At 44.7% G+C, this 24,812-nt stretch overlaps 1 protein-coding gene across 1 annotated transcript in view; it reads right to left on the bottom strand.

The window, feature by feature from the left end:
* LOC147882472 (Insulinase (Peptidase family M16) family protein) overlaps positions 1-24,812 on the bottom strand; it is a 178,827-nt gene that overhangs the window by 109,639 nt on the left and 44,376 nt on the right. Inside the window, exons 3-5 of the mRNA XM_087401054.1 lie at positions 15,493-15,746; positions 6,386-6,584; positions 6,227-6,274 (exon numbers count right to left, since the gene is read on the bottom strand). Of these exons, the coding sequence (XP_087257180.1) occupies positions 6,227-6,274; positions 6,386-6,584; positions 15,493-15,746 (501 nt within the window). The remainder of the gene's footprint in view (positions 1-6,226; positions 6,275-6,385; positions 6,585-15,492; positions 15,747-24,812) is intronic.

Genomic DNA, 24,812 nt, shown 5'->3' with positions numbered 1-24,812 from the left:
CAAACTCTATATATGAACCCAGGAACATGCCGAAACTCTCTCTCTCTCTCTCTCTCTCTCTCTCTCTCTCTATATATATATATATATATATACTATGGATCACAAGTCAATCTTCTACCTTGCTCTGATACTATGAGGACTTAGCCCCGGTATGGGCCACTTAGGACATTTGCAAGAACACTTCAGTTCCCTCAGCTTGTTGTGCTCCCTTGCATTCCAACTTGGTGTAATTGCTTCTCGCACCCAACAATGGTATTAGAACAAAATTACCTGCGCCAACCTACTTTCCCCCTTGTGCAGCTCCCCAGCCACGAGTTCGTTTTTGCATTTCAACAACACATTTTTGGTGGTAGCAACTGTTTTTTATACTCCACTTGTAGATTCAGCTCCCGCACTTTTGCAGTGTCCCACCACCGTTTCCTAGACATTTCTGGTGTCATTGTTGCTTGTAGCTGCTGGAAACAATAGTTTTGGAGCTCCCAACCAGAAAACTGTCACAAAAAACAATCATCATTGCTGGAAAGAGCTCAAGCACTTGTTTCTGGAGCGTGAAAACAATCCAGCGACTGTTTTTTTTTAGGTTTTCATGCGCCATTTCAACTTTTTCCGCCGTATTTGAGCTGTCCATCATTCTGTAGCTGTACGTAAAATTGTTCAGACGTCCATATAGTCGTATGCACTCACCGATTTTGATTTTGGTTTCTCCGTACACCCTCTACGTACCATGTTTGTACACCTTTTTGCATGAATTTGGACAACTCCATACAACTCGAAACAGCTTGTTTTAAATAGGGGCTTTTGTAACATTTGCAGTCTATTATAGTGATATTTGGCATTAAGAGCAATTTGCCTTTTTCTCAATTCAGGAATTCACCAAAAATCTAGGGCTAATTTCCTAAACATATTGTTCAAATTATTGCCTGAACAGACTTTGCCCTCTTTTCTCAAAATTTTCGGGTCACATTTAGGGCATTTGGTACTCTTGTTGTGCATTGGTCCCATTGCGTTGGGCAATTCACCTTCAAGTACAATTCAGCAGATTTAAGCAGACATTTGCCTTTGAATTTGAGGCTGGCTAGAGTTTTCTTGACAAACCTTTGTAGATTTTTGCAATCAGTCTTTGCACGGCAGATTTGGAATAGACTTTTGCAATTTTCTCAGTGTTTGAGCAGCCACTTTTGGCATTCACAATTTCAGAGATTGCTGTCATTTTTTGTTTGACACTTGCAGATTTGCAGTCAGTTTTTTGAGCAGCAAGCTCATTGCAGTGATAGCCTTGAGGCTTTGACATTTGCAGAGCATTTTCTCTTTGGGGATTTTCATTTGCAATGGCCAAACAATGACTTGTTTGGAATGATTTTCCCGCAGAAGACAAGATTCATCAAGACAACTATCCCATGTGGTCATACTTGATGCACCAATTCTTGGTATCCAGGAATTTCTCCGGTATTGTATCTAGATCAAAGACTAGACCTCTCTCTCCTACACATGCACCTGCTACCACCACGTCTACTACAATTGGTGCTACTGCTATGACAGCCACTTCTGGCTCTACACCGTTGCTGCACCAGAACCTCCTATACCGGAACACCTTTTTGAGGAAGCAACTTAAAGGTGTACACATGCAAGAAGGGGACAGCATAGATGGCTATCTCACCAGAGTCAAGGACTTTCGTGAGCAACGGGTGAGATTGTACCAGACGTACACATAGTTTCCACAATATTTGATGGGCTCCCTGACGCATACCAAGAATTTGCTACGACATTGAGGTTAGTGGCCATGGGTAACCCCAACCACTATACCTTCGATCGACTTGTTTCCCTATTGCAAGAGAAGCAAAGTCATCAAAACCAGGCTGCTTCTAGGCCTTTGCCACAGATGACAAGGGCAAAGGCGGTTACAGCAATCCGAAACCTTCCGCTAGCACTTCATCCTCTTCTTCCCCTGCTGATGGGAAGAAGAAGCAGCAGCAATGTAATAACTGGAAAAAACCACGCCATGACATACCTAAGCGAATTGCTTCCAAGAAGAAGTAACAGCAGGAACTTGCAGCCACAAAGGCACCAGCTGCCCATGCGCACGGCAATAAGGCAGCACAATTTGCTCATGATGAGTGGGCATTTGTTGTGACATGCCATTATAATCTATCATTGGATGCTTCAGCCTTATCACTTTCAGATTTTGACTTTGACCGGTATTTTGATAGTAGTGCTTCAAAGCATGTTACATCCTGCTGTAATAATTTATTTCAGACATTGAGTGATGCTCCCTAGAGAGGCATTGTCCCTTGTGCAAACAATGTCTCTTATCCTGTCAAAGGAATTTGCTAGGTTGAGGTTACTTCTATGTCAAGGGATACAATCACTTTTCTAGAAGTGTTGTTTGTTCCAAGCATCAACAAAAATCTTTCTCCATTTCAGCCATTTCTACTCATGGATTCAGGGTTGTCTTTCATGGTTATCCTTGCGCCGTGTATGACAATCCGTATGATAAATGCATTGCACTTATCTGTAATTTCAGACACACACTCATGGCATGAGAGATTGGGAAACCTCAATTATAATAATCTGGTCAAAATGCATTCACAGGACATGGTTTTGGATCTTCCAAAGATGCATGCACTTAGACGGAACATTTGTGAGGGCTACTTGTTTGGTAAAATGCGTCAGTTCTCATTCCCAAAAGATGGATACACGAAGTTGCACTTAGTGCACAGTGATGTCTATGGTTCAATGCAGACAAATTCTCTTGGGGGTTTCTATTATTTTGTCACTTTTGTGGAGGCTACACCAGACACACATGGGTCTATCATCTCAAGGCCAAGTCTGATGTCGTTGCCTACTTCAAGAATATTTTAGCCATCTGAAAACTCTTGACCCTCTGTACGATAGGGGAGACGAGTATAAATCTCATGAGTTTGCTGATGTTTTGGCAGCCCGGGGCATCATTCATCAATGCCCTCCTCCTTACACCCCGCAACAAAATGGTGTTGTAGAGCAAAAGAACCGGTCTCTAATGGAAATGCCCAGGGGTATGCTTAAGGCCAAGGGAGAGCCTTTGGCACTTTGCCTAATAAATTTTGGGTAGCTGCTCTCATGTGCGCAAACTATGTGCTGAATAGCGCCCCTACTCGAGCATGAAGACGCTTACACCTTATGAGGCATGCACAAGTCGTAAGCTAGAGCTTTCTCACACGATGGTGTTTGGATCTTTGGCATTTGCTCATATTTCCTCTTAGTTGAGGCATAAATTGCGACATAGGGCTATCAAATGCATCTTCATAGGCTATAGCTCACAAAACAAAGGTTGCAGGTCATTTCAGCCCAGTACAAGGAAGGCTATTGTCAGCAGGGATGTTATTTTTTCTGAACATGCAGTCTTACATTGGTTGGACTGCAAAAGACAGCCTAATGCGGATACGACATATGTGTTTGATACCTTGCTGCCCATCCTTCAATCTGGTGCAGACTCATGTCAGATTTTGCAAGGTCAAACTCCACCAGCTTCTAGCATCTCTCAAAGGTTCCACATGCTCAACCTGATTTGCAGCCACCTTATGATCGTGCAATTGATCAAGCAATTCAAGAGGAGAGGGCTGTCATTAGACAGCAAAAGACTGCTAAAGTGGCTCTTGGACACTTTGCCGGACAGCAAACCAAGCAAGGCCCTTGGCTGTCCGCACCCGATGTGTACAAAGACAGATGCATGGCAATCGCTTCAGGTTGCATTGATTGCCGCTGCCTGTAATGAGGAACCTCTGTCACCGAGATGCAATTGCAAGCAATGAACGGATGCAGACCCTTAGAGCTGAACTTGCTGGTTGCCACGTCAACATCTTGACTCTTCCACATCAGCACCATTTAGTTGCCACATGTCATACAGGCCACATCAACACCTCAAGGTGCTGTCCTTGTGGACGAAATGCCACATAAATCATCCCGGATGGCTGTGTGCCACATCTGTATCCTTATAAATGCATACGAATACCATCTGAACAGCCATATGCTGTCCTAAACAAGCAGCCCATCTCACCTTAATGATGGATGGCTACACTACGCCTACAAGGCCATTGGGCTAGATGGGACTTCTCATGAGGTCAAGTCCCTTGTAACCTGACGTTGGAAAATCCGTACACTTTTCAAGATATGTGCAAGAGCTGTGGAAGTTGAATCGCCAATTAGATAGAGTGTTGGGAGAGAAGGGTAAGGAGTAAGACACAGCACTATAGCCCAGAAATAAGGGCTGGACCCCCCCCGAAGGTCTTTATTGCAATAGAATAATCTTTGTACAATTGGCTCTTGAAAGACCATAGACCTGAGTACAATTCTGAATGAATCTGGGCGACCTAGGGACTTTCTTTCATGAATCTGGGGGGCCTAGTGCCTTTCTTTCATAGACTTGGCCTAGCAAAAAGCTAGGGCCTGCTTTCTAAAAGCTAATTTTACAAAACGCCAAACTTTTAGTGTTTTTCCTTCTAAATCTGGTACTTTGGAGCTTTTAGGCGCCTTTTAATCTTGTGGGCCTTGCTATTAATGAGGCGCCCCCTTGTCTTTACTTTTTGAGCCTTGTGAGACCTGCTTTTTACACTTTTCTCACGACTCTTGGGTCCTTTCTGCACTCTCTTAGGTCCTACACATGGCACAAACAAGTTCCAACACTTAACCCATTAGAGGTTAGCAAAATGCATGCATTCCTAGTTCTTGAACTATTTCTAGTCCTTTGTGGGCGTCCCCACAGTTCTCTTTCTACCAATGCAGGGCAAAGTAAAACAATAAAACTTATTCCTGGTTAACCAAATTTACCATTCTTTGACCAAAGTCAGTTCTAATAAATATTTCTCTTTATTTTCTTGGGAGAAGTCCCAAATGGTGACAACCCTAGACTCTCTTGATTTTTTTTTTTGCATGCATTCTATATCAAGCACTATATTTTGTACGCTGATTTTAAATATGCAGATATTGTATCCAATTAGCAAGCTTTTGCATTTGTTTTTTCTAAGAAATGGAAGGCTCCACTAGCTCTAAGCGCAAGCGTGAGTTAACATGATCTGGACAGCCAAATGCTGTCCTAAGCAAAGCAGCCCATCTCACCTTAATGATGAATAGATGGATGGCTACGGCATCCTCGTCATTTGGGGCCCTACAAGTGAGTAACTAAGCTATACTAAAAGGGTGACAGAAGGTGGCGGAGCATTGATCTCCAAACATAAACTTCCTTGGGCAGGCTGGTCACATCATCCTTAATTCCAACCAATTTGAGCTTGAGAGGCTTCTTCCGTCTTTAACTTCTTGGATGAGGTTCTCAAGTTTATATCTACTCACTACCAAGGACCACACTTCGTATGTAACTAAATATTTGCCTTATGTTTTTTCATCCATCTCCTTGGATTCTTCTGTTGCTTTTCCTTGTGTATATTCCAGCTCCTCAAGTCACTTTTTGAGCAAACCAACTTAAAAAGTACAAGATAATACTACACCTAAAGTCATAGTCGCAACCCGAAACGGAAGAAACGGCAACAAGAAAAACCGGGGAAATGGAGTTTCTGGCCCCCACTGAATAGAAAAGGAATATGGTACAATTTATGTATTAAAAAATATTTTTTTATACATATTACAATTATCAATAGAGTGTAAATTATACATAGTACAATTATCTATAGAGATGAGAGGGAGGATGGAGAGGTAGAAGGAGGATGAGGAGGTGAAAGAGGATGGAGAGGTAGAAGGAGTCGTAGGAGGATGAGAGGTAGGAGGAGGATGGAGAGGTAAGAGAGGAGAGGTAGTGGCGAGCTGAGAGCAGGCTGAGAATGGAGAACAACTGCCAGCCTGCAAGATGGAGAGCAGGCTGCAGCCTGTAGGGTGGAGAGCAACCTGCAGGATTAATCAAAACAGCTTAATCAAAAGGGGGCAAAAACCAGTGATTATGAAACGGCGTTTTTGAAATAAACGCCGTTTTTTTTTCTGCGTTTCTGTTTCCAGGCCAGAAACGGCCATTTCTGGTAACTATGGCTGAATTGTGTCACAATGGATATCAAACTAGGAGATGCATCCCACACAACATGGTCCGCCCCGGGCTGCATACCACACATCTTGCACTACATGGTCCGCCCCAGGCTGCATACCTATGTGTATCTGGTGCACACCACGTTGTGCATGTATACCTCCAACAAGTATAACACAAGCAAAGCTATGCAACATATAAAATGTAATAGAAAATTGAACTAACCTCGCGCAAAGCCTCTAGTACCAGTGGTAACAATGGCTCATCAGATCCCTAAAAAAGAGCCAACAAGACAAAAGGATCATCCACATCACCTTGAAAATATAATGACTACGCAATAACAAAATATTTTCAACATGATAAAGATGAAACAAAATGTGTTACCTGGACAGTTACAGGAGAGTGCACATGAAAAACTGTGTGATGAAAATCTGTATATGCATTCGAACGAGCCCCGGTCCCGAGCAGCTTTTCACGCTTTTTACTACCAAGAAAAGCAACATGCTCAATCATGTGGGCTATCCCTTGCTCATTTTCCCCTTCATCAACAGAGCCAACATGCATCTCCATGTGTGCCTCAAACCTACAAAAGAATGTCATTTTTCCACAAGCATTGGAAAACTAGCATCAACAAGAAAGACTAGAAGATAGATCCATGAAATACCAAAGTCAACTTCATACACATAAACACTATTTACAGTGCTCCAAATCATAAACTCAATTCTATTCACAGTGCTCGAAATCATAAACTCAACCATGCAAAGTCTCCAACTTAGCATCATGAGCATGAACACTACATACATTCTTCACTTGCGGGATTTAAAAAGCAATAAATTTCAAGTCATATACATGTGTCAAAACAAGCAAAGAGATAGACAAAGTCAGATAATTTAGGTTATTGCAATGTAGAAAGCTCTTCACCCAAACCAACCCTTGAAATTCCCACTCCGTATATTCTTCTAGAAGGGGCACAACTTCATATTCAAATATCCCCGATTATTGTCATACTATTATTGTTGGGTGCAGGACGCAATGGAAAGGGAGTGGAATGCAAGGGAGCAAACAATAGCTAAAGGAACACGAAGTACTTGCAAATGGATAATAAGAAAGTATAGAGGGGTGGCCTATTTGGCCCCCAAGTCAACCATATGTTTGACTAGTGAAGTCAATTGTATGAGTTCACCTAACCTACAAGCATAGTTGCACGAAACGGCCGTTTCGTGGCTGGAAACGGAAACGGCGAAACTGAAACGGCGTTTCTTGAAACGCCGTTTCGTAAAACCTGATTTGCCCTAAACCCCAAAAGTCGTGATTTCGCCGCCTGGCTCCATTTTTCGCCGCCTCCCGCCCATTGCACTCCTCCTGTGCATCCTTGCTGCTCTCTCCACCTTCTCTAAGCTCTCTCCATCCTTCCATCCTTTGCTCTTGGACTCTCCATCCCGTTTTCCTCGGACCTCCATCCTTCTCTCTCCATCCTCTTCATCCTTTGCTCCATCTTCTCCATCCTACAAGCTGCAGCTTGGCAGCCAGCTCTCCATCCCTCCATCCTTCTTCTCTCCATCCTCTCTTTAATCTTACCTGTAACCTCTCCATCCTCCTCCTCTCCATCCTCCTTCACTTCTACCTCTGATCCTCCAGGCTCCTTCCACCTCTCCATCCTCTTTTACCTCTGAGCTCTCCATCCTCCTCCTACCTCTCCATCCTTTCTCACTTGTGACCTCTCCATCCTCCTTCTGACCTCTCCATCCTCCTCAATGCCGAGAGATGCTTATTGGGTCCATGTCTCCCTCCTCAATAGTTATAAAGGAGGCGGTGGCTCCAAGAAGTGGAGATGCTACTATTGCGGCATAAGCAAAACGGGGTCTGTCACACGGGTGAAAGACCATCTAGCAGGTGTTCCCAGCAAGGATGTAGGACCTTGTGAGTTCGTGCCTACTCCAGTGAAAGGTGGCCTAACAAAATGGAAGCGTGTGCATATGGCAGCCTTGGCTGCAAAAAGTGGAGGGCAAGGGTTGCAAGATGAAGAAGAGGCTGCTGACACTGAGCCATTGGATGATGCCATCACATTGGGTTCTGCAAAGAGAAGTAGAGGGGCATCAACTACATCGAGCACGGGTCCTAGTGCTACAAGAACACCCTTGCCACATGGATCAATTAGTGTGGATGCTAGTGCGGGAAAAAGAGGATCACTGCAAAGGTCTAGCATTCAAGCACGCTTGCAAAAGCAAGCAGTGAAGGAGGCCACTAGTGAGCTCACAAAGGCCACTAGTGAGCTCACAAAGCTCTTCATACAGTGTGCAATACCCTTTCATGTGGCGAAGACTACACAATGGAGGAAGGCCATGAGAGCCGTAAGCCGCATTGGGTATGAATGGGAAGGGCCTACATATGAGGCCTTGCAGACAAGAGAGCTAAGAAGAGAGAGGGAATGTGTAAAAGACCAAATGAAGCCCTTGAAAGAGACTTGGGAAAAATATGGATGCACACTCTTATGCGATGGATGGTCAGATGCACGCAAGAGGAATGTGTACAATATTTTAGTGTCTTCTTGCAAGGGAACCATGTTCTTGAGAGCCATGGACGAGTGGTGACTTGGAGATGCAACGAAGAATGGAGGATGAACTTCTACTGTTTCGCAATCACAGCCTCTCCTTTGGTCTACCTACGGCTAGGCTCCGAGAGACACAGTTGCAACCTGTCTCCTGGTGGGAGAAATATGGCAACTGTACTCCTACTTTTGTAAGAGTCTAAGAGACAAGTTCCAACGCCACTAGTTAGAGCTTAGTCGTTAAGTAATTTGAAGTTTTATCTACTACAAATATGTTTAAAGTTATCAAGTTCCTGATACTTATCTCTGCTTAATTGGCTTATGGCAGAAACGCCTTGCTATACGTGTTCTCTCACAGGACTGCAGTTCCGGTCCTTGTGAGAGGAACTGGAGCACTTGGGCCCTCTTTCACACAAAGAAGAGGAACAGATTGAGCACGGCTCAATTGGAGCGGTTGGTGTTTTGTCATTGCAACCTCCGTCTCCTTGAGTTCGCCACCGGCTGCCCCGAACCTCGCCAAGTGAATATAGACAAGGTGGACGTGGAGAAGATGAAGGCCATACCAGATATCCCACGGGAGGAGCTGGACATATACACCATGTTGTATGAGGAGCTGTCAGCACCAGCACACCACACACGATCATACACTCAACCATCTGGAGATGGTGCTAGTACTTCAATTGCACCCGATGGTCCTGATCCTGATGTTGATGATTCTTCTTCAGACAGTGACACAGATGCCTCAAGCTTATCTGAGGACGCAGAGGATGACGATGACGAGGAGTCCATGGATGATGCAGATGATCAGTAGTCCTACTGCTTTTTTTTATATCATCCATGGGTGCTTTTATTTTGAGTCTTGCATGACTCATGAGTCATGATCATGAAATTTGTGGATCATGAATCATGATCATCTATGGAGTCTGGACATTGGATACTTTCAAGTTTCAAGTTTCAAGTTTCAACTTGTGTGCTAAGTTTAAAGTACTTCAAACTTCTAAATTTCAGATTCTTGACACTTGTAATGCCAAACTTGTTAGTCATGACTCATGATACATGTTGATTTCAGATTATTGAAGCATCATTCAAGAATTTAGAATCATAGAGGCATGAATGATGCATTGATGCTTGAAGGTTGAAGCTTCAAGTATAGATAATTGTATTATGTATGATTTGCACTCTACTGATAATTATATTATGTATAAAAAATAAATTTTTATACATAAATTGTATCATATTGCCGTTTCTTCCGTTTTCGTTTTGGCGGGGCTCGGAAACTCCGTTTCTTCCGTTTCGGCTGGTAACTATGCTACAAGGCACATACCAGGGCAGGGGTGGCTTATGTGGCCCCCAAGTCAACCATATGGTTGACCAGTGAAGTCAATTCTATGAGTTCGCTTGACCTACAAGGCACATAACACGGCTAAGTGCTAACAAACCCTCCTCCATGGTATTGCTGAACATCTCAGGAATACCAAGAATCTATGTCAAGGTTGCACATGACATGTTCATCCAAGACGGATATAGCAACCTATGATAATACAAGGAGTCAAGTGAAAGGCAAGCCGAAAAGCCTCAAACTTGGGTCGTGGTAGAGCCTTCGTGAAGAGATCTGCTAAATTGTCCTCGATCGGAATATAGGACAACTGTATGTCTCCAATTGACAATTGCTCTCAAACATAATGATAATGAACCTCAATGTGCTTTGTACGCGCATGAAAAAGCGTTACGTGCAACCACCAAAGCACTCTGGCTGTCACTGTACATGGTAGTAGAAGTTGGATGGCTGATGTCAAGATCTGCTAACAACTTGCAGAGCCAGACACACTCTACTGTAGCTGTGAAAGCTGCCCTGTACTCAGCTTCACAACTAGAAGTAGCACCTGTAGGCGGCAAGCTACTTTTTGCTGAACCATGAGATGCATGAAGATCCAAGCATAAAACAGTTGCCATTGTGGGACACTCTCGTGTCATAACAACCTGCCCAATCACTATCCGTGAAAGCATGCAAGACTAGTGGAGACTCATCACCATAGAACAATCCCAAATTTTGTGGGGCTTCCAAGTCACAAAAGATCCGCTTCATTGCTTGCCAATGCTGTGTGATGGGCTTGTGCATGTATCTGCTCAACTGGGAGATGGTGTACTAAAGATCCAGCCGAGTATGACATAAATAAATGAGGCAGCCCACAATTTGGACTGACTCATCATTATACCACCCTCAACATATGCAAATTGGATGCCCAAGTAGCAATGCAACGAGCCCATGTCTGTCATTGCAAAAGATTTCTGCAAATCAGCCTTGAAATCTGCAATTTTTCCCATATCTGGCACAGTGACAAGCATGTCATCCACATAAAGAATGAGAATAAAAAATTCTGCAGCACTCTTTCGCACGCCTCTGTAGGGCTGTTCTAAAAGCCACGGGTTGTCACATATGCATGTATCTTGGCATATCATGCCCGCGGTGCCCCTTCAATCCATAAAGAGCCTTTTTTCAGCTAGCAGCCTGATTTTCAGAACTTTTTTGCTCAAAGCTAGGTGGTTGAGTGACATAGACCTCTTCCTATAAATCACCATGAAGAAAGGCGGTCTTAATGTCCAACCGATGAACCTCCCAATTTCTGTGGGATGCAAGAGCAATGACACACCGTATGGTTGTAATGCGTGAGGTGGAAGCAAAGGTCTCCTCAAAGTCAATGCCATTTGCAACTAGGCGGGCTTCGAAGAGGTCAATGCTGCCACCAGCTTTCCATTTGACATTATAAACCCATTTTGTGCCCATAGCATGCTTGCCTGCAGGCAAGTCACACAACTCCCAAGTGCCATGTGCATGAATGGACTCAAGTTCAGCTCTCATATAATACATCCATTCTTTGCTATCAAAAGCATCCTTGTGTGACATAGAGGCTCTTGATTACAAGTAGTGGCAATCAAAGCTACAGCCAAGAAATTACCCTGCATTTGTTTGTTCGCATGTCTAGTGTGGGCAGGTAAAGGCTCAATTTGCTTGCTGGTCTTGAGGGTGTCCAAAAGCCAATGAGGGACTGATTTTTTGCTGTCTAATGACAGCCCTCTGCTCTTCAACTGCCTGCTCAATAGCATGGTGATCAACTGGAGGTATATCAAGCTGAGCAGGGGTAAGAGGAGGATGTGAGCTGCTTGAAGCATGTGGCATTATGCTCTGAACTGGCTGTTCTAGCCAAGGTAAAGGCACATTCTCAGCAAACACAACGTCCCTGTTGATGATAACCTTGCCTGTACTAGGTTGATACAACTGATATCCCTTGCTTTCTGAGTTTTAGCCAATAAATATGCATTCGATGGCCTTGTCCTCGAGCTTATGCCTCTTTTGCGATGGACATGCCCATATGCCATATGACCCATCACACAAACACCCGCATACGTGAAATAACAAGCTTCCGGCCGGTCCATGCCTCATAGGGTGTGATAGTCTTCAATGCTCAGGTGGGTACTCCATAGTTGGAACACATGATGGCATCCAACCAAAATTCGTTCGGTAAAGATTTGCCCTTCAGCATGCATCTGATCATCTAATTCACAAAACTCACAAGACATGTACTCGTAACTCACCACCCCTCTTAGTGCAGAGAGTCAAGAGTTTATTCCCACTTTCAATTTCAGCCATGGCAAGAAAATGTCTAAAACATGAGAAGACATCTGACTTGGTTTTCATGCCATAAATCCAACATGAACCTAGTAAAGTCATCCACAAATATGGAAAAGTATAAGTAGCCTCCAAGTGATGCTGTCCGCATCAGCCCGCATACATCACTATGTACGAGATGCAACTTTCTGGATGCATCAACAGCCCAATCCTTTGGAAAGGAGAACCAGTGCATTTTGCCGAATAGGCAGCCTTCAGAAAACACGTTTAGTAGGTGCATGCATGGGTGGGTGTGCAAACACCATATCCTTTGAGTGCATTTTCACCAGACTCTTGTAATTGAGATGCCCCAATCTCTCCTGCCACAAGTGACGATCTGAAATTACAGATGTTGACACCAAGTTTGCCTCATAAACATCAAGGTGGTCGAGCCCACTGGAAAGTAACCCAGTATGTAATACAATCATACCAGTTGTCATACATGGCACAACGATAACCGTCAAAAAGAACTTGAAAGCCATTCAAGAATATGGCTGAGATAAAAATGAAGTTCTGGCACATGTCAGTGTGCCACCATGTGAAGCAGCCCCCAAAGACTGAAAGAGAGATCTGCAAGAAGTAATGTGCTTAGGAGCACCACTGTCAAAGTACCAATCTGACTCAGAATCTAAGACAAACAAGGCTGTAGCATGCTTCGATGGATGGTAATAGCACATCACAACAAATGCCCACTCATCATGATAAATGTTTGCTGCCTCGTGAGCATGTTATGGGGCAGCAGAGGCATTTGTGATAGCAAGACCTATTTGCTGTTTTTTCTCTCTAAGGCTATGCGCTTGCAACATTCACAAATGCCATGCCTGCCTTCTTGCAATAATCACAGCGCTTGTTTCTTCTCTTCCCATCTAACGGGGCAGAAGTCCATATAGTTCCAAAAGTCTTGGGCTTGCTGAAACTCTTGCCTGAAACTCTTGCCCCCTGTGCCCTTGCCTCTATGATCTATAACAAAGGCTTGATCTACATGAATGGAGGCAGCTCAATTGGTACGGCTCTGCTCCTCTTGTAAGATAAGGGAAACAAGCTGATTGAAGCTATAGTGGTTGGGGTCAGTGTGACAAGAAACGTTTCTAGAAACGCGTTTCTAGAAACATTTGTAGAAACGTTTCTAGATTTTGGCAGGCGTTTCGTGTAGAAACGGGTTTTTAAAATGTATTTTATAAGAATTATATACAAAACATAAATAATTAGCTTCAGATTCTCTCTCTCTCTGAAAAGAGCTCTCAAATACACATATACACATTGAGCACTCTCAAAAGAGTCAAGACATAAGTGACAACCTGTTTCACCCAATGCACTTGCGTTTTGTCCATTTCGGCAAAACGTTTTGTCTAGAAACGTTTCTAAGTGTCACGCCTACGCTTTTTTGTTACACTAGCCCAAATTTTCAAAACGTTTCCATTACTTGGTAACTATGATTCCTGGTAGTGTTGCACAAGTACAGGTCTGTACAGCTGTGCGAATGTTGGTACATCATCCATATAGTTGTACAGCCGGGTTTGAAATGGTACAGGATAATGTCATTTGTATGCACACAGCTCAAAATTTTCAAAAAACGTCGAAATCAGACATGAAAAAGCCAAGAAACAGCCATTGGACTATTTTTCTGCTCCAAAAACAGGTTTCTGGAGACAAATGAGAACTCAACTAGAGTAAAATGGCAGGTAGGAAATGGGAGGCTGAGTAATGAGCACGGCGAGAGGCATGTAGGAGCAAGAGAACCGGCTCAAGCCTCAGATACCACTGTTGGATGCGGGAAGCAATGGAAAGGGAGTGGAATGCAAGGGAGCAAACAACAGCTGAAGGAACACGAAGTACTTGGAAATGGATAATGAGAAAGTACAAAGGGGTGGCCTACATGGCCAGCCATATGGTTGACCAATGAAGTCAACTCTATGAGTTGACCTGACCTATAAGGCACGTACCACGGCTAAGTACTAACAATTATTCCATCTCCTATTCTATATACAGTCGTAACAATAGAATATATCTAATCTTACAAATTCCCATGTCCTGTTAGTATTAAATCATGTATCATAATCGTTTCCAGAATGTTTTACATGAGCAGACTCTAGGTTGGGCAACATCTTGTGAGCCCTTGAATCAGAATTCACAAATGGTCCATAATGCCCTTTATATCAAGTACAGAATGTAGCGAATCAGCCAGATGGGGAAGCTTGTCCAATGATCTTGAATCTCAAGAGATGATGCACATGGCATACATTTGTCGCTGTCACCTCATTTGTTGTGGCTCCTTAAAAAACTAGATGCACTTCAGATCATGAGGTAACTCCAGCTCATAAGGTGCCTTATTAATCACGCGGATAATCTTAAAAAGTCTGCCTTAATGAGCTCACAACTTTAAAAACGTCACCTGCTTGGGTACACTCCTTTATTTGCTGCACTTGACCAATCCTACACCTGAATTCCCAAAGTTCAATATGGGAACTATTCAAAGATTTTAAATTTGAATTTGAGGCCAAGGCTCCTTACCTCTTAGATTCTTCTGGATACAAGACATGGTCAATTGGCTAGAACACAAGGAAATCATGCTTGCAACAAGTGGTAGAATAAAATAGAAAATGGCTTCTTGTAGCTATAAGAGAGCAGCCATCAATAACAAATAAGACCCCACATAGGGGTCTTTAGATCAACAAAAATCTGAATTTGTACAATTGGAAATATTTCTAGCCTTACAAAGGTATATATAAGTTCAATTCCCAAGTTGTCTTGCCTTCTCTGGATTGTAATGGCACATCAAGGTTCTTGGAAATTACATACATCCATGTTTTAGAGCTGATGTTTGCCCTAAAAGCCTCAATCCCCCATCCCAACAACAAAAGAAAAACAATTGATGGTAAAGCCATAGGCCTTGCTAGAAGAATGGGCATTCAAGGCATCCTAGAGAAGATAAAGGTATTCACGGGAACATGTGAACATTCCCATGTAAGACGGGGGAAATCCATGTTAATTGGCTATAGAGCATTAAGCAAAGAAGCAAACGAATGCTAAGGCTTGGATTTGGCAGCAAAGCCCAAAAAAAATCATGGGCAATTAACGAAAGAAGCAATGACACTCATAACATCTGTTCCAGTTGCTCCATTACTTGAATAGCAATTTCTACAAGGGTAGTTGCTTATATATATAACATTTTGTTGAAACTCATTGAGTAAATTGTCTAGCGTGCATTACCATGAGATAGTAAACGTTAGATGAAATGAAGCAACAAAACAACCATAACCACAAGAAACCTCTGACCTGTTTGGTGGCACCTTGTTAGGTAGAATAACATAGCGAAGGCCATTTTTTAATTGGCCCCTATACACTTTTGGATGCGCTGGCAACTTTGAAAGTAGTAAATCCTCTACATCATCCCCTCCAGCCCTATTGTCCATGATTCCTCTATCCAGATTCTCAAGCAATCCTCCTTGAGGTAGCGCTACAGCATTTGTCGCCACATGTGGCTCATTACCTCCTGGAGATGCAGCTGCTTTGGCTGACATTGCATGTCTCTACAAAAACCTCAAATCAGATCAAAAAAATAGCTTTTGATGTTGTAAGAACAAAAGAATTTCCATTCCAAAGTTATTAAGGAACACAGCAAGAAGACCAAGCATATCAGCATTCAAACTAAAGAAGATTCCCATCCTCTTATATCACAATGCTTCCACATCCTAACCTCCCTTTTGCGCTGGATGTGCCCCTGAGCATTGAGCCACCAGGAGTTCCTTGTGGAAAATGGACCTCTCACCAGAGTGGGGGAGGACTGGATCTGCTCAACCTCTATCTTTTGAAAGATCATGCCTAATGAATATGTTGGCTCAAATCCAGATGCAACCCAGGATATCTAAACTAAGATAGAATGATGGCATTTAGTCTACCAAAAAGCCTTGGGTTTCAAACTATGTAGGTCTTACTTGTCAATTTATACATCATAGTCATGGTCCTCACGTGTTGTTCTAGGACTTAAATACATCAGGTTTTGGGTTTTCTAATAATTACACAGATAACCATATGGTCAGGTTAAATACCCCAGATAACCATATGGTCAGGTTGAATACCATTTTTGTATTAGTGGGTACGATGCACATGCGAAGCTATTGTATGAAAGTCTTGCAACTTGAAACCAAGGTTTGGTACCAAGAGCTTGCAACACCAAGCTGACTACCAAGCTGCCCATACAATAATGCCACTGCACAAAAAATTCTGCAAAAGCTGGAAAAGTGAGCACACATTCAGTATGCATTTCTCTGGCAACTTCTTGCAGTACAAATTTTTCCATGAGCAGAACAATCTACAGCAGCTTGCAAACATTTCAAGGAAGTTTAGTATTTGTCGAAAGGTGTTGTGGAGCAGATGGGTGCAAGAAGAGGGACAAAATAGCCATCTTTCCTTAATTGAAATTTCATAGTCAAAGAGGGACTTTCCTCAATTGAAATCTCATAGTCAAAGAGGGACAGCATGCACAACAGTGTGAATGGTAGACAAAACACAAGACAAGCCTAAACCTGCTTGGACCAAAACCAGGGTTTCACAACCCTTTAAGACGGTGACACAAAAATCTGACTAGCTAATACAAAGACAAGGTGCACTAGCTGAGCTTAGCTGATGTCACATTTTAAAAACGACCATTGGTTGTTCAAATAAATGGCATCAGAGGTACAACTCATTAACACCCACTTAACGCTTAATTTAATATCTTGTGGCCCACCATTCAGACTTTTTGCTCCTGGAGGTCTTTAAAGATATCGAATACCTTGCAAGGAAAAGACTACTAATCTACTGCATGCATAGATAGAACTGGTCATGGATGATCCTCCTCATCTCGACTGAGCTTGTTGGAGGATTAGAAGTGATTACCGAGCCCTAGCACGACAATGAAGAGAAGTGCAACTACTCTCAACCTAGACATTGAGCATGGTGTGGAGAGGTTCTACTGAGCTCACGACTGAGCTAGTCCCAAATCACTGCTGACAACAAAATAGTAGGAGGTGAACAACTCGGAGACCATAACGCATCCAGTAGGTGCAAGTGAGCACCAGATTATCCTGCATATAAAGCCACCTTGCAATGGCGAATCTGCATGCAATTGCGCCACATGGCAATGCTTCTAATTTAGAAGAAGGATGGTTCCTTCCGTATGTGTGTGTTGATTATCGTGCACTAAACAAATGACTATTAAGAATAGAGTCCCTATTCCACGCATAGATGATGTGCTGGATCAGCTGTGATGCCAATTTAATCCTCCTTTTACAATTTTCCACCAATACCAACTGCAATCTTCAGCAATTCATAGGTAATTCTTGATTACGAAATGAAGATATTTTTTATCGTCACATTTGCTTTGAGAATTGGTATCAGATTCCTACTAATTGCGAGAGTGTGTTGCTCCACGTGAGGTGTGTCATTCACAACAACCCCCTCAAATGGAACAGAAGGTGATGAAAGAGAACCTTACAGTTAGCAGTAATTTCAACAAACTAGAAAACACAAAATCATGTGTTTTCAAGCAAGACGAACTGCCTTAAAACTATCAAACCTTCTCAAAGACAAAGAGAAACATGAAAAACCGGCAAATACAAGTCTGTTATGTCTTAAAACATGAAGGACCACCTAAATTGATAAAGTCTCCCTTATTTTGCAAAAACTCCTGGCCGATTCAAACGCCCACTCTTCATTTGTTAAGCTTGGATCAGAGACACACAGATCTGCAAACTCTTAAGCAACGATGTGAGCAGACTCCTTGCTCTTGCCAGCATCCTTATTTTTCTTTTCCGTGTCGTCTCGCTTCTTGAAACAGAACTGCTCCTTGTGCCACAGGTTTCCCACAGTATTCGCATTTCAATTGTTGTTGTTGCTTTTCGAAGTCTTGCATGCATAAATTCTTTCTTCCATTCTGTCGGTGTTCTTCATCAAGCAAGGTTGCTATCTTCTCATCTAAAGACATGCTTGCGTTTACACAAAGGATTTTACTTATCTCACCGTATGCTGGGGGAAGACTTGTGAGCACAACTGCTTTAGAATCATCATCTTCGACTTGTACCCCGAGATTTGCTAGTTGTCCTAGGATTGCCTTCATCCGGTTTAAGTGCTCTCCGCTATCCTTCATTTGCAGGCTGATGAATTCTTGCTTGAGAAGAACTTTGGAGTTCTTGAGTCATGCACCAAACATGGTCTCAATAGCAATCCAAGTTTCACGTACTGTCTTCGACAAATCGAGATGGTGATGAAACTTCATCCCTAAAGCATGGCCTAGTATTCTCAGAGCTCGCTCATGTCTGGCTTCCCATGCAGTGACTTTGTCGGGCGGATCTTGACTAGCCTTCCTTGTACCATCCGTCTGGAAGCCCCCCAATTCTGATTTTTAGTGCATTGTCCCGTCTGGCTTCATGTTCTTTGATCTCTTCCTGAATATTAGTTTTATTCACCTTTGCTTCAACCTCTACAATAATCTCTCGCTTGGCCATCTGTACTTCATTTAGAACCAAATCTTTGACAATAGAAATTAATTGAGGAGTAGGGGGGGAGGCATTGCAAGACCTGACAGCCTCATCTATTACTACTTGATTACTAGGACCTTAAAGAATCTGAATCCTGGTTATTGCATCCGCTAGTTGTAGTATCAAATCTCGCACCTCAGCTTGAAAGAATAAAATTTGTTCATGATACCCAATAATGGGTTGGTCGGAAAGACCTCATTCATACACGTGTGCATACGAAGAGGGTGTTCGATCTCAACAATGGCATATCTGGCTCTGATGAGGGGGGCTGTTGGAGTCAAGGGGTTTTTGGAGGAAGAGTAAGGTAGGTTGGGCCAATCCTTGCTGGCCATTTCTCCTACCACCGCTGGGCTAAACTAACCCCCTAGGTGAGTTGGGGGTTCAGCCCAACTAGGGGAGTATTCTTCAAAGACGAACCGGAGGAGCTTATGGAGCGGCTTGAGACAAGGAGCTGACATGCGTGACCTAGAGGTAAGCCCACGTTGGCTGGGCCTATAAAACAGGTACGGCAGATACGCTAACAGGTACGGCAAGGGGAGGGGAGAGAGAGAGAGAGAGAAAGAAAGAAATAAAATTTATTAAAGTCTTCGGGAGACCGTGAAAGTCTATGAGACTAAAGATAACTGATACAATGAGCATAACGGTGGCGGTCTCAAAACGGGCCAGCCAACCGTTTCAACAAAAAAGAGGTTATGAAGGACTGTGTGTCTAGTCCTGATACAAAAAATATGTGTCTACCTCCATATGATACAAAAAAGAAGGGGGGGGCACCAAAAATGGGACAGAGGGGGGAGATACAGTATACATGTGCAGGTGGTGATCGTCAGAGACCAATCATAGAGGGGCCGTCAAATGGGAGGTCGGAAAAAACCCTGCGATAGATGATTGGCCTCTGACGTCATGCGGCCTAGTCGAGCTCGGTCGTCGAGGGCGTTGGGTGGCCCTGTGGATGAGGGCAACGGTAACCCCAGTGGGGCGGGCAGAGAGCAGAGACGAGATGTCATGGACCTGGATGTCGTGGCTCTGGCTCTCGCTCACGTTTGCGTCGTCGGCTAGACTGAGAAGAGGTATCCTGTGACTGAAAGAAGTCAGTGATAGGCCGCTGGGTGTCCTCACGCTGAGTGCGCTGCTCGTGTCGCCGTGCTCGGAGAGAGGTATCTCGGTGGCGAGTCATCTCATGTAAGAAAGCGGCTAGGCATCGCTGATCCGGGAACTGCAGCATGTGTGGGAGGGAGCCGAATCCGTCGCGGAAGAGGCAGTGGTACCGGCCTCGAATGGCATAATAGATAGGACATCTGAAAGCAAAATGCTCGTCCGACTCGATCTCCTGCAAGTCGCAAAGTGGGCAAAGGCGGTCCTCTCGAGGGATACCCTCTGCGCGTCCGCTCTCGATCCGTAATCGGTGTGACGAGACCCTAAACTGACCGAGGGAGATCCGGAGCGCATGTGGTAGATGAAGCTGTGTGTAACCCGGAGGTGTGATGAAGCCCTCCTGTAAGATCTGGAGGCAGTGTCGGCGGTAGAAGTCGAGCTTCACAGGAAGCTCGGAGTGAAGAAACCATGTCCGCCAGGTGTGAAGCTGGAGCAGATCCGCTCAAATGAGCCGGTTGACCTCCTGGTCAGTGGGGGAGAGGGGAGATGGTGGAGCGTTGAGGCTGTATTGAAAAGGAGGCAACCGGTCTAAGTCGAGGCCCAGTCGGGTGAACCAACTGGAAAGACGACTATACCAGCATCGCTGGTCCCCATCAACGGATAAGGCCATAGAGGAGGATAGGGCTAGCCAAGGTAGGCGGAGGCGACCGTCGACGGAGGAGCTGAAATCCCTGACTCTGTGGAGATAGGTGATAGCCTGAAAAGCCGTATCAAGCTGTAGGGGTGAGGCACCGAACTCGGCTAGAATGATCTGGTGTGGTACCGATGGTTTGTTACGGATCATCGGAGCAAACATCAGTATCTGTAGGCGCTCGACTCGAGCCCACTCTGTGTCTGAAAGGTCGACTCCCCACCAAGGGCTACCGTACATGCCTGCTGGGCGGACCAAAGAATCAAAAAGGAGAGACTTGGTCCGCAGGTCCTGGAAGTGGGAGTGGTAGCACTGTCGCTCCAGCCTGGCAAGAGCGACGTATCCCCGACTAATCCTGGCCTGCATGGCCGGGCGCATCGTGAAGATTGGGCCTGAGAAGACAACGCCCAAGTATGTGTAAGAGTCAATTATCTCAACAGGGTCACCGGCGAAGAGGAACTGCTCTCGGTGCATAGCGGGTCTGGAAGTGTTGAAGATCATCACCTTGGTTTTCCCAAGGTTGACCTTCAAGTCATGTGTATCACAGAAGACCTGAAGTCCATCCAAGTGTCGCTGAAGACCAGTAGCAGAAGAGGATAGTAGTACTACATCGTCTGCGTATAGGAGAATCTGGATGACAGCCTCCGCAAGAGAGCAGCCTGCACCTCCGAGTGTCCTGATGGTGGTCTCGAGCTCGTCGATGTAGAGGCCAAATAGAGTCGGTGACAAGGGACATCCTTGTTTGACTCCGATAGTGCTCGTTATCTCTGGGGTCCAGCTGGTGCCAATCCTGACCTGCCCCGTCACCCGCTCATAGAGAGCTACTACTGCCCAGATAATCACCGAGTCGTAGCCTAACTCCTACAGACGTCTGATGAGTCGGGCGCGGGGAACGGTGTCGAATGCCTTGCGAAAATCCACAAAGCAACAATATACTCTCTGTCTCCTGTATCTGGCCTCCTCAATGATCCCTCTAAGTGTAAAAATGTGATCGTAAGTCGAGTGAGAGAGAGAGAGAGGAGGAGAGAGAATGAAAGAAAGCAAGTTTATTAAAGTCTTCGGGAGACCAATGGGTCTACAAACAAGATGTGGTCATGGAGCTACTAAACGAGCATCCACACCAATGCAGAATGTCAATACTAAATCCTAAATACAACATAGTCATGTCATGTCAGTAGTCGACTATATCATCATCATATCATCATCATCATCATCATCATCATCATCATCATCGTCATCATCACCATCACCATCACCATCAAGACATTAGAATGGGGGTGAAAATGGGGGCATGAAGTCGGCGATAGAGTGCTGTCAGCCACTCAAAGGTGCAACCCTGGCATGTCTCCTAGTCATAGCTCTGCTTCTAACCAGGGCTACTGTGACCCCCGTCGGGCGAGACCCAACTCTAAACATGAAGGGGATGCCCCCAAGTGTGATCTGTGTGTCAACCCTTTGTCTGAGCTATCAAGTCACAAGCTCGAGGTCACGGTCATGTCGAGGCCTCGTCCCGTGGGTGTCCATGTGATCTGGCTGAAAAAACTTCGTGATTGAACTCTGAGACGAATCAGCCAAGCAAGAAGTCTGCTCCTGTCTCTGTGCTCGAAGTACACTCTCGCAGAGTCTGAGTGCCTCATGAACAAAACTTGCCAAACATCGCTGGTCTGGGTAGGAGATGAATCCAACCAAAACCCCATAGCTATCTCTGAAGAGGCCGTAGAAACGCCCACAGATCTCATAGTAAACAGGACACCTGAAGATGAAGTGCTCCTCTGTCTCAACCTCCTGCATGTCACACAAAGTGCATATGCGCCTCTCCCTAGGTAGTCGCTCTGCTCTGCCGCTTTCAATACAAAGTCTATGTGAAGAGACCCGGAACTGCCCAAGAGAGATCCTCATTAAGTGGGGTAAATAAATCTGACTGTACCCTCGTGGGTCAATGAAACCCTTTGCTGTGATATGCAAGAAGTGGTCTCTGTAGAAGCCCAGCTTCACTGGAAGATCACTCGGGCCCAAGTCCGGAATATGTGTAGCTGTAATAGATTCTCACGGATAACCTGTTTCACCTCGTGTGATAGGAGGGGAGAAAACGGAGCATCCATACTGTATTGGAATGAGTAAAGTCTGCCCATGTGGAGTCCCAATCCCTCGAACCATCTCCCTATGCGTGCATACCAGCACCTCTGGTCTCCTTCTGCTGCAAGTGCCATAGAAGAGGACAGTGCTAGCCATGGTAGCCTACTACGCCCAGAGGTGTAATTCCCATACTCCCTGACTCGGTACAGATACGTGATGACCTGAAATGCAGCATCTAGTTATAATAAGGGTGACCCAAACTCCGCCCTAATGATCCGGTGAGGAATGGATGGCTTACCACGGATCATCCGTGATAACCTGAGAACCTGTAACCGCTCCACCCTGGCCCACTCTGTATCCGACAAGTCTGGCCCCCAGCATGGACTGCCATGCATCCCCGCTGGACAGACCAAAGAGTCAAAAAGCAACCCTTTGGTCTGTGTATCCTGAAAATGAGAGCGGATGCACTGCCTCTCTAGTCTAGCCAATGAAGCATATCCTCTGCTCAAGCGTGCTTGTATCGCGGGTCTCATAGTGAAGACGGGTCCGAAAAAGACGACCCCAAGATAAGTGTATGATGAAACTACCTCAACACGTGACCCATCAAATGTGAACTACTCCTGGCGCATGACGGCTCGAGATGTATTGAAGATCATAACCTTGGTTTTGCCCAGGTTGACCTTCAAATCATGAGACTCACAAAAGGACTGTAATGTGTAAAGGTGTCTCTAGAGCCCCTCTGCTGAGGAAGACAAGAAAGCCACGTCATTTACGTAAAGTAATATCCAAATCAGCGTGCCCACAAGAGAGTAACCTACCCCCCGTGTGTCTGCATCACTATCTCAAGCTCGTCAATGTATAGGTCAAACAAGGTAGGTGATAATGGAAACCCTTGTTTGAGCCCGATAGTGCTCATGATCTCATCTGTCCATCCTGCACTCTGCATGAGACTCTCTCATAAAGTGCCATGATAGCCCAAATGATCTCCTGGTCGTAACCCACAGCCTATAGGCACGGTATGAGGCGGGCTCGAAACCGTGTCGAATGCCTTGCGAAAATCCACAAAGCAACTGTAAACCCTCTGCTTCCGTGCCCTCACCTCCTCGATGATACATCTGAGCGTGAGAATGTGGTCCATGGTCCCATGATCACGTCGAAATCCCGCCTGTCGTGCTACTCTAAGTCCTTGACCCTCCGCAAATTTGTTGACCACGGAATCAGGTACTCATGCATCAATCTTGGACATGACATGTCCAATCATGATGGTCACGTAGTTCTTCAGACTAATGGGATCCCCTACCTTGTGAATGGGTGAGATAGTGTTAATGATCCAAGTGCGTGGAAACCCCAAACAAACAGCTTCATTAAATAGATTTGCAAAGATCGAGACTAGGAGGTTAATCCCATATGCAATGAACTCAATGCATAGTCCCTCATGATCCTTCGCTCGGCCATTATGAAGTTTCATTGCAGCATCCTTTACCCCCCCCCCTAGTGAAGAGGGTGCAGGATGTGGGACATGGCATATGTGAGAGGTTAGGGGCTTGCTGATTGGGGATATGCTAGAGTGTGCGTGCATAATCAAACCACACCTGGGTGTCAGTGAGTGGTAAGGGGGGCGGTCTGTCCCTCTAGAAATCTCCGCCAAAAGTCCTTAGAGTTGTTACTGAACTGAATGTTCAGTAGCTCAAATTGCAGGTGATGGTGGTTAGGCACCAAGGCCCCCTGCTGTAAAAAGGATATATTCCATCACGCATTCCACCAACGTCAAAAGGAAATGTGATATATTCCTTTGCCTTGGGTGTTGTGGTATCTCCAGGATCATGTGGGTGGTAATGCATCTTGGCACGCTCATCATCACAAAGGATGTCCCCATGGTTTTTGTTCTGCACATACCATTGTGCTTTGCTGTCCACTTTTGTCACATGGGAGGCAATGATTGCTTTGCCATATACCCCACATGGTAGCTTCAATGAGCACTTCAACTGAAACCAGCCTCAACAACGTAAAGGGTGGTAGGATCCACTTAAATACAACATACGCAATAAATAGACAAGTAAATATGCACCCCAGAACAAATCACAGGGGAGCTAGAGCGCTCCTACTCACAAACAAGACACCGATTGGCCCCAAACATTGGCGGCCCTTGCAGTATTTATTTAACATTCATTTGAAGCCAAGCAGCTGATTACAAAGGTCTCTGGGAAGCTGCACAACAT

This window comes from Dipteris shenzhenensis, chromosome 29 (assembly GCF_047967505.1).
Source record: "Dipteris shenzhenensis isolate YYH24624 ecotype China chromosome 29, Dip_SZ_1.0, whole genome shotgun sequence".
In the NCBI taxonomy this organism is placed as follows: Eukaryota; Viridiplantae; Streptophyta; class Polypodiopsida; order Gleicheniales; family Dipteridaceae; genus Dipteris; species Dipteris shenzhenensis.
This window is presented reverse-complemented; position numbering and strand designations above follow the sequence as displayed.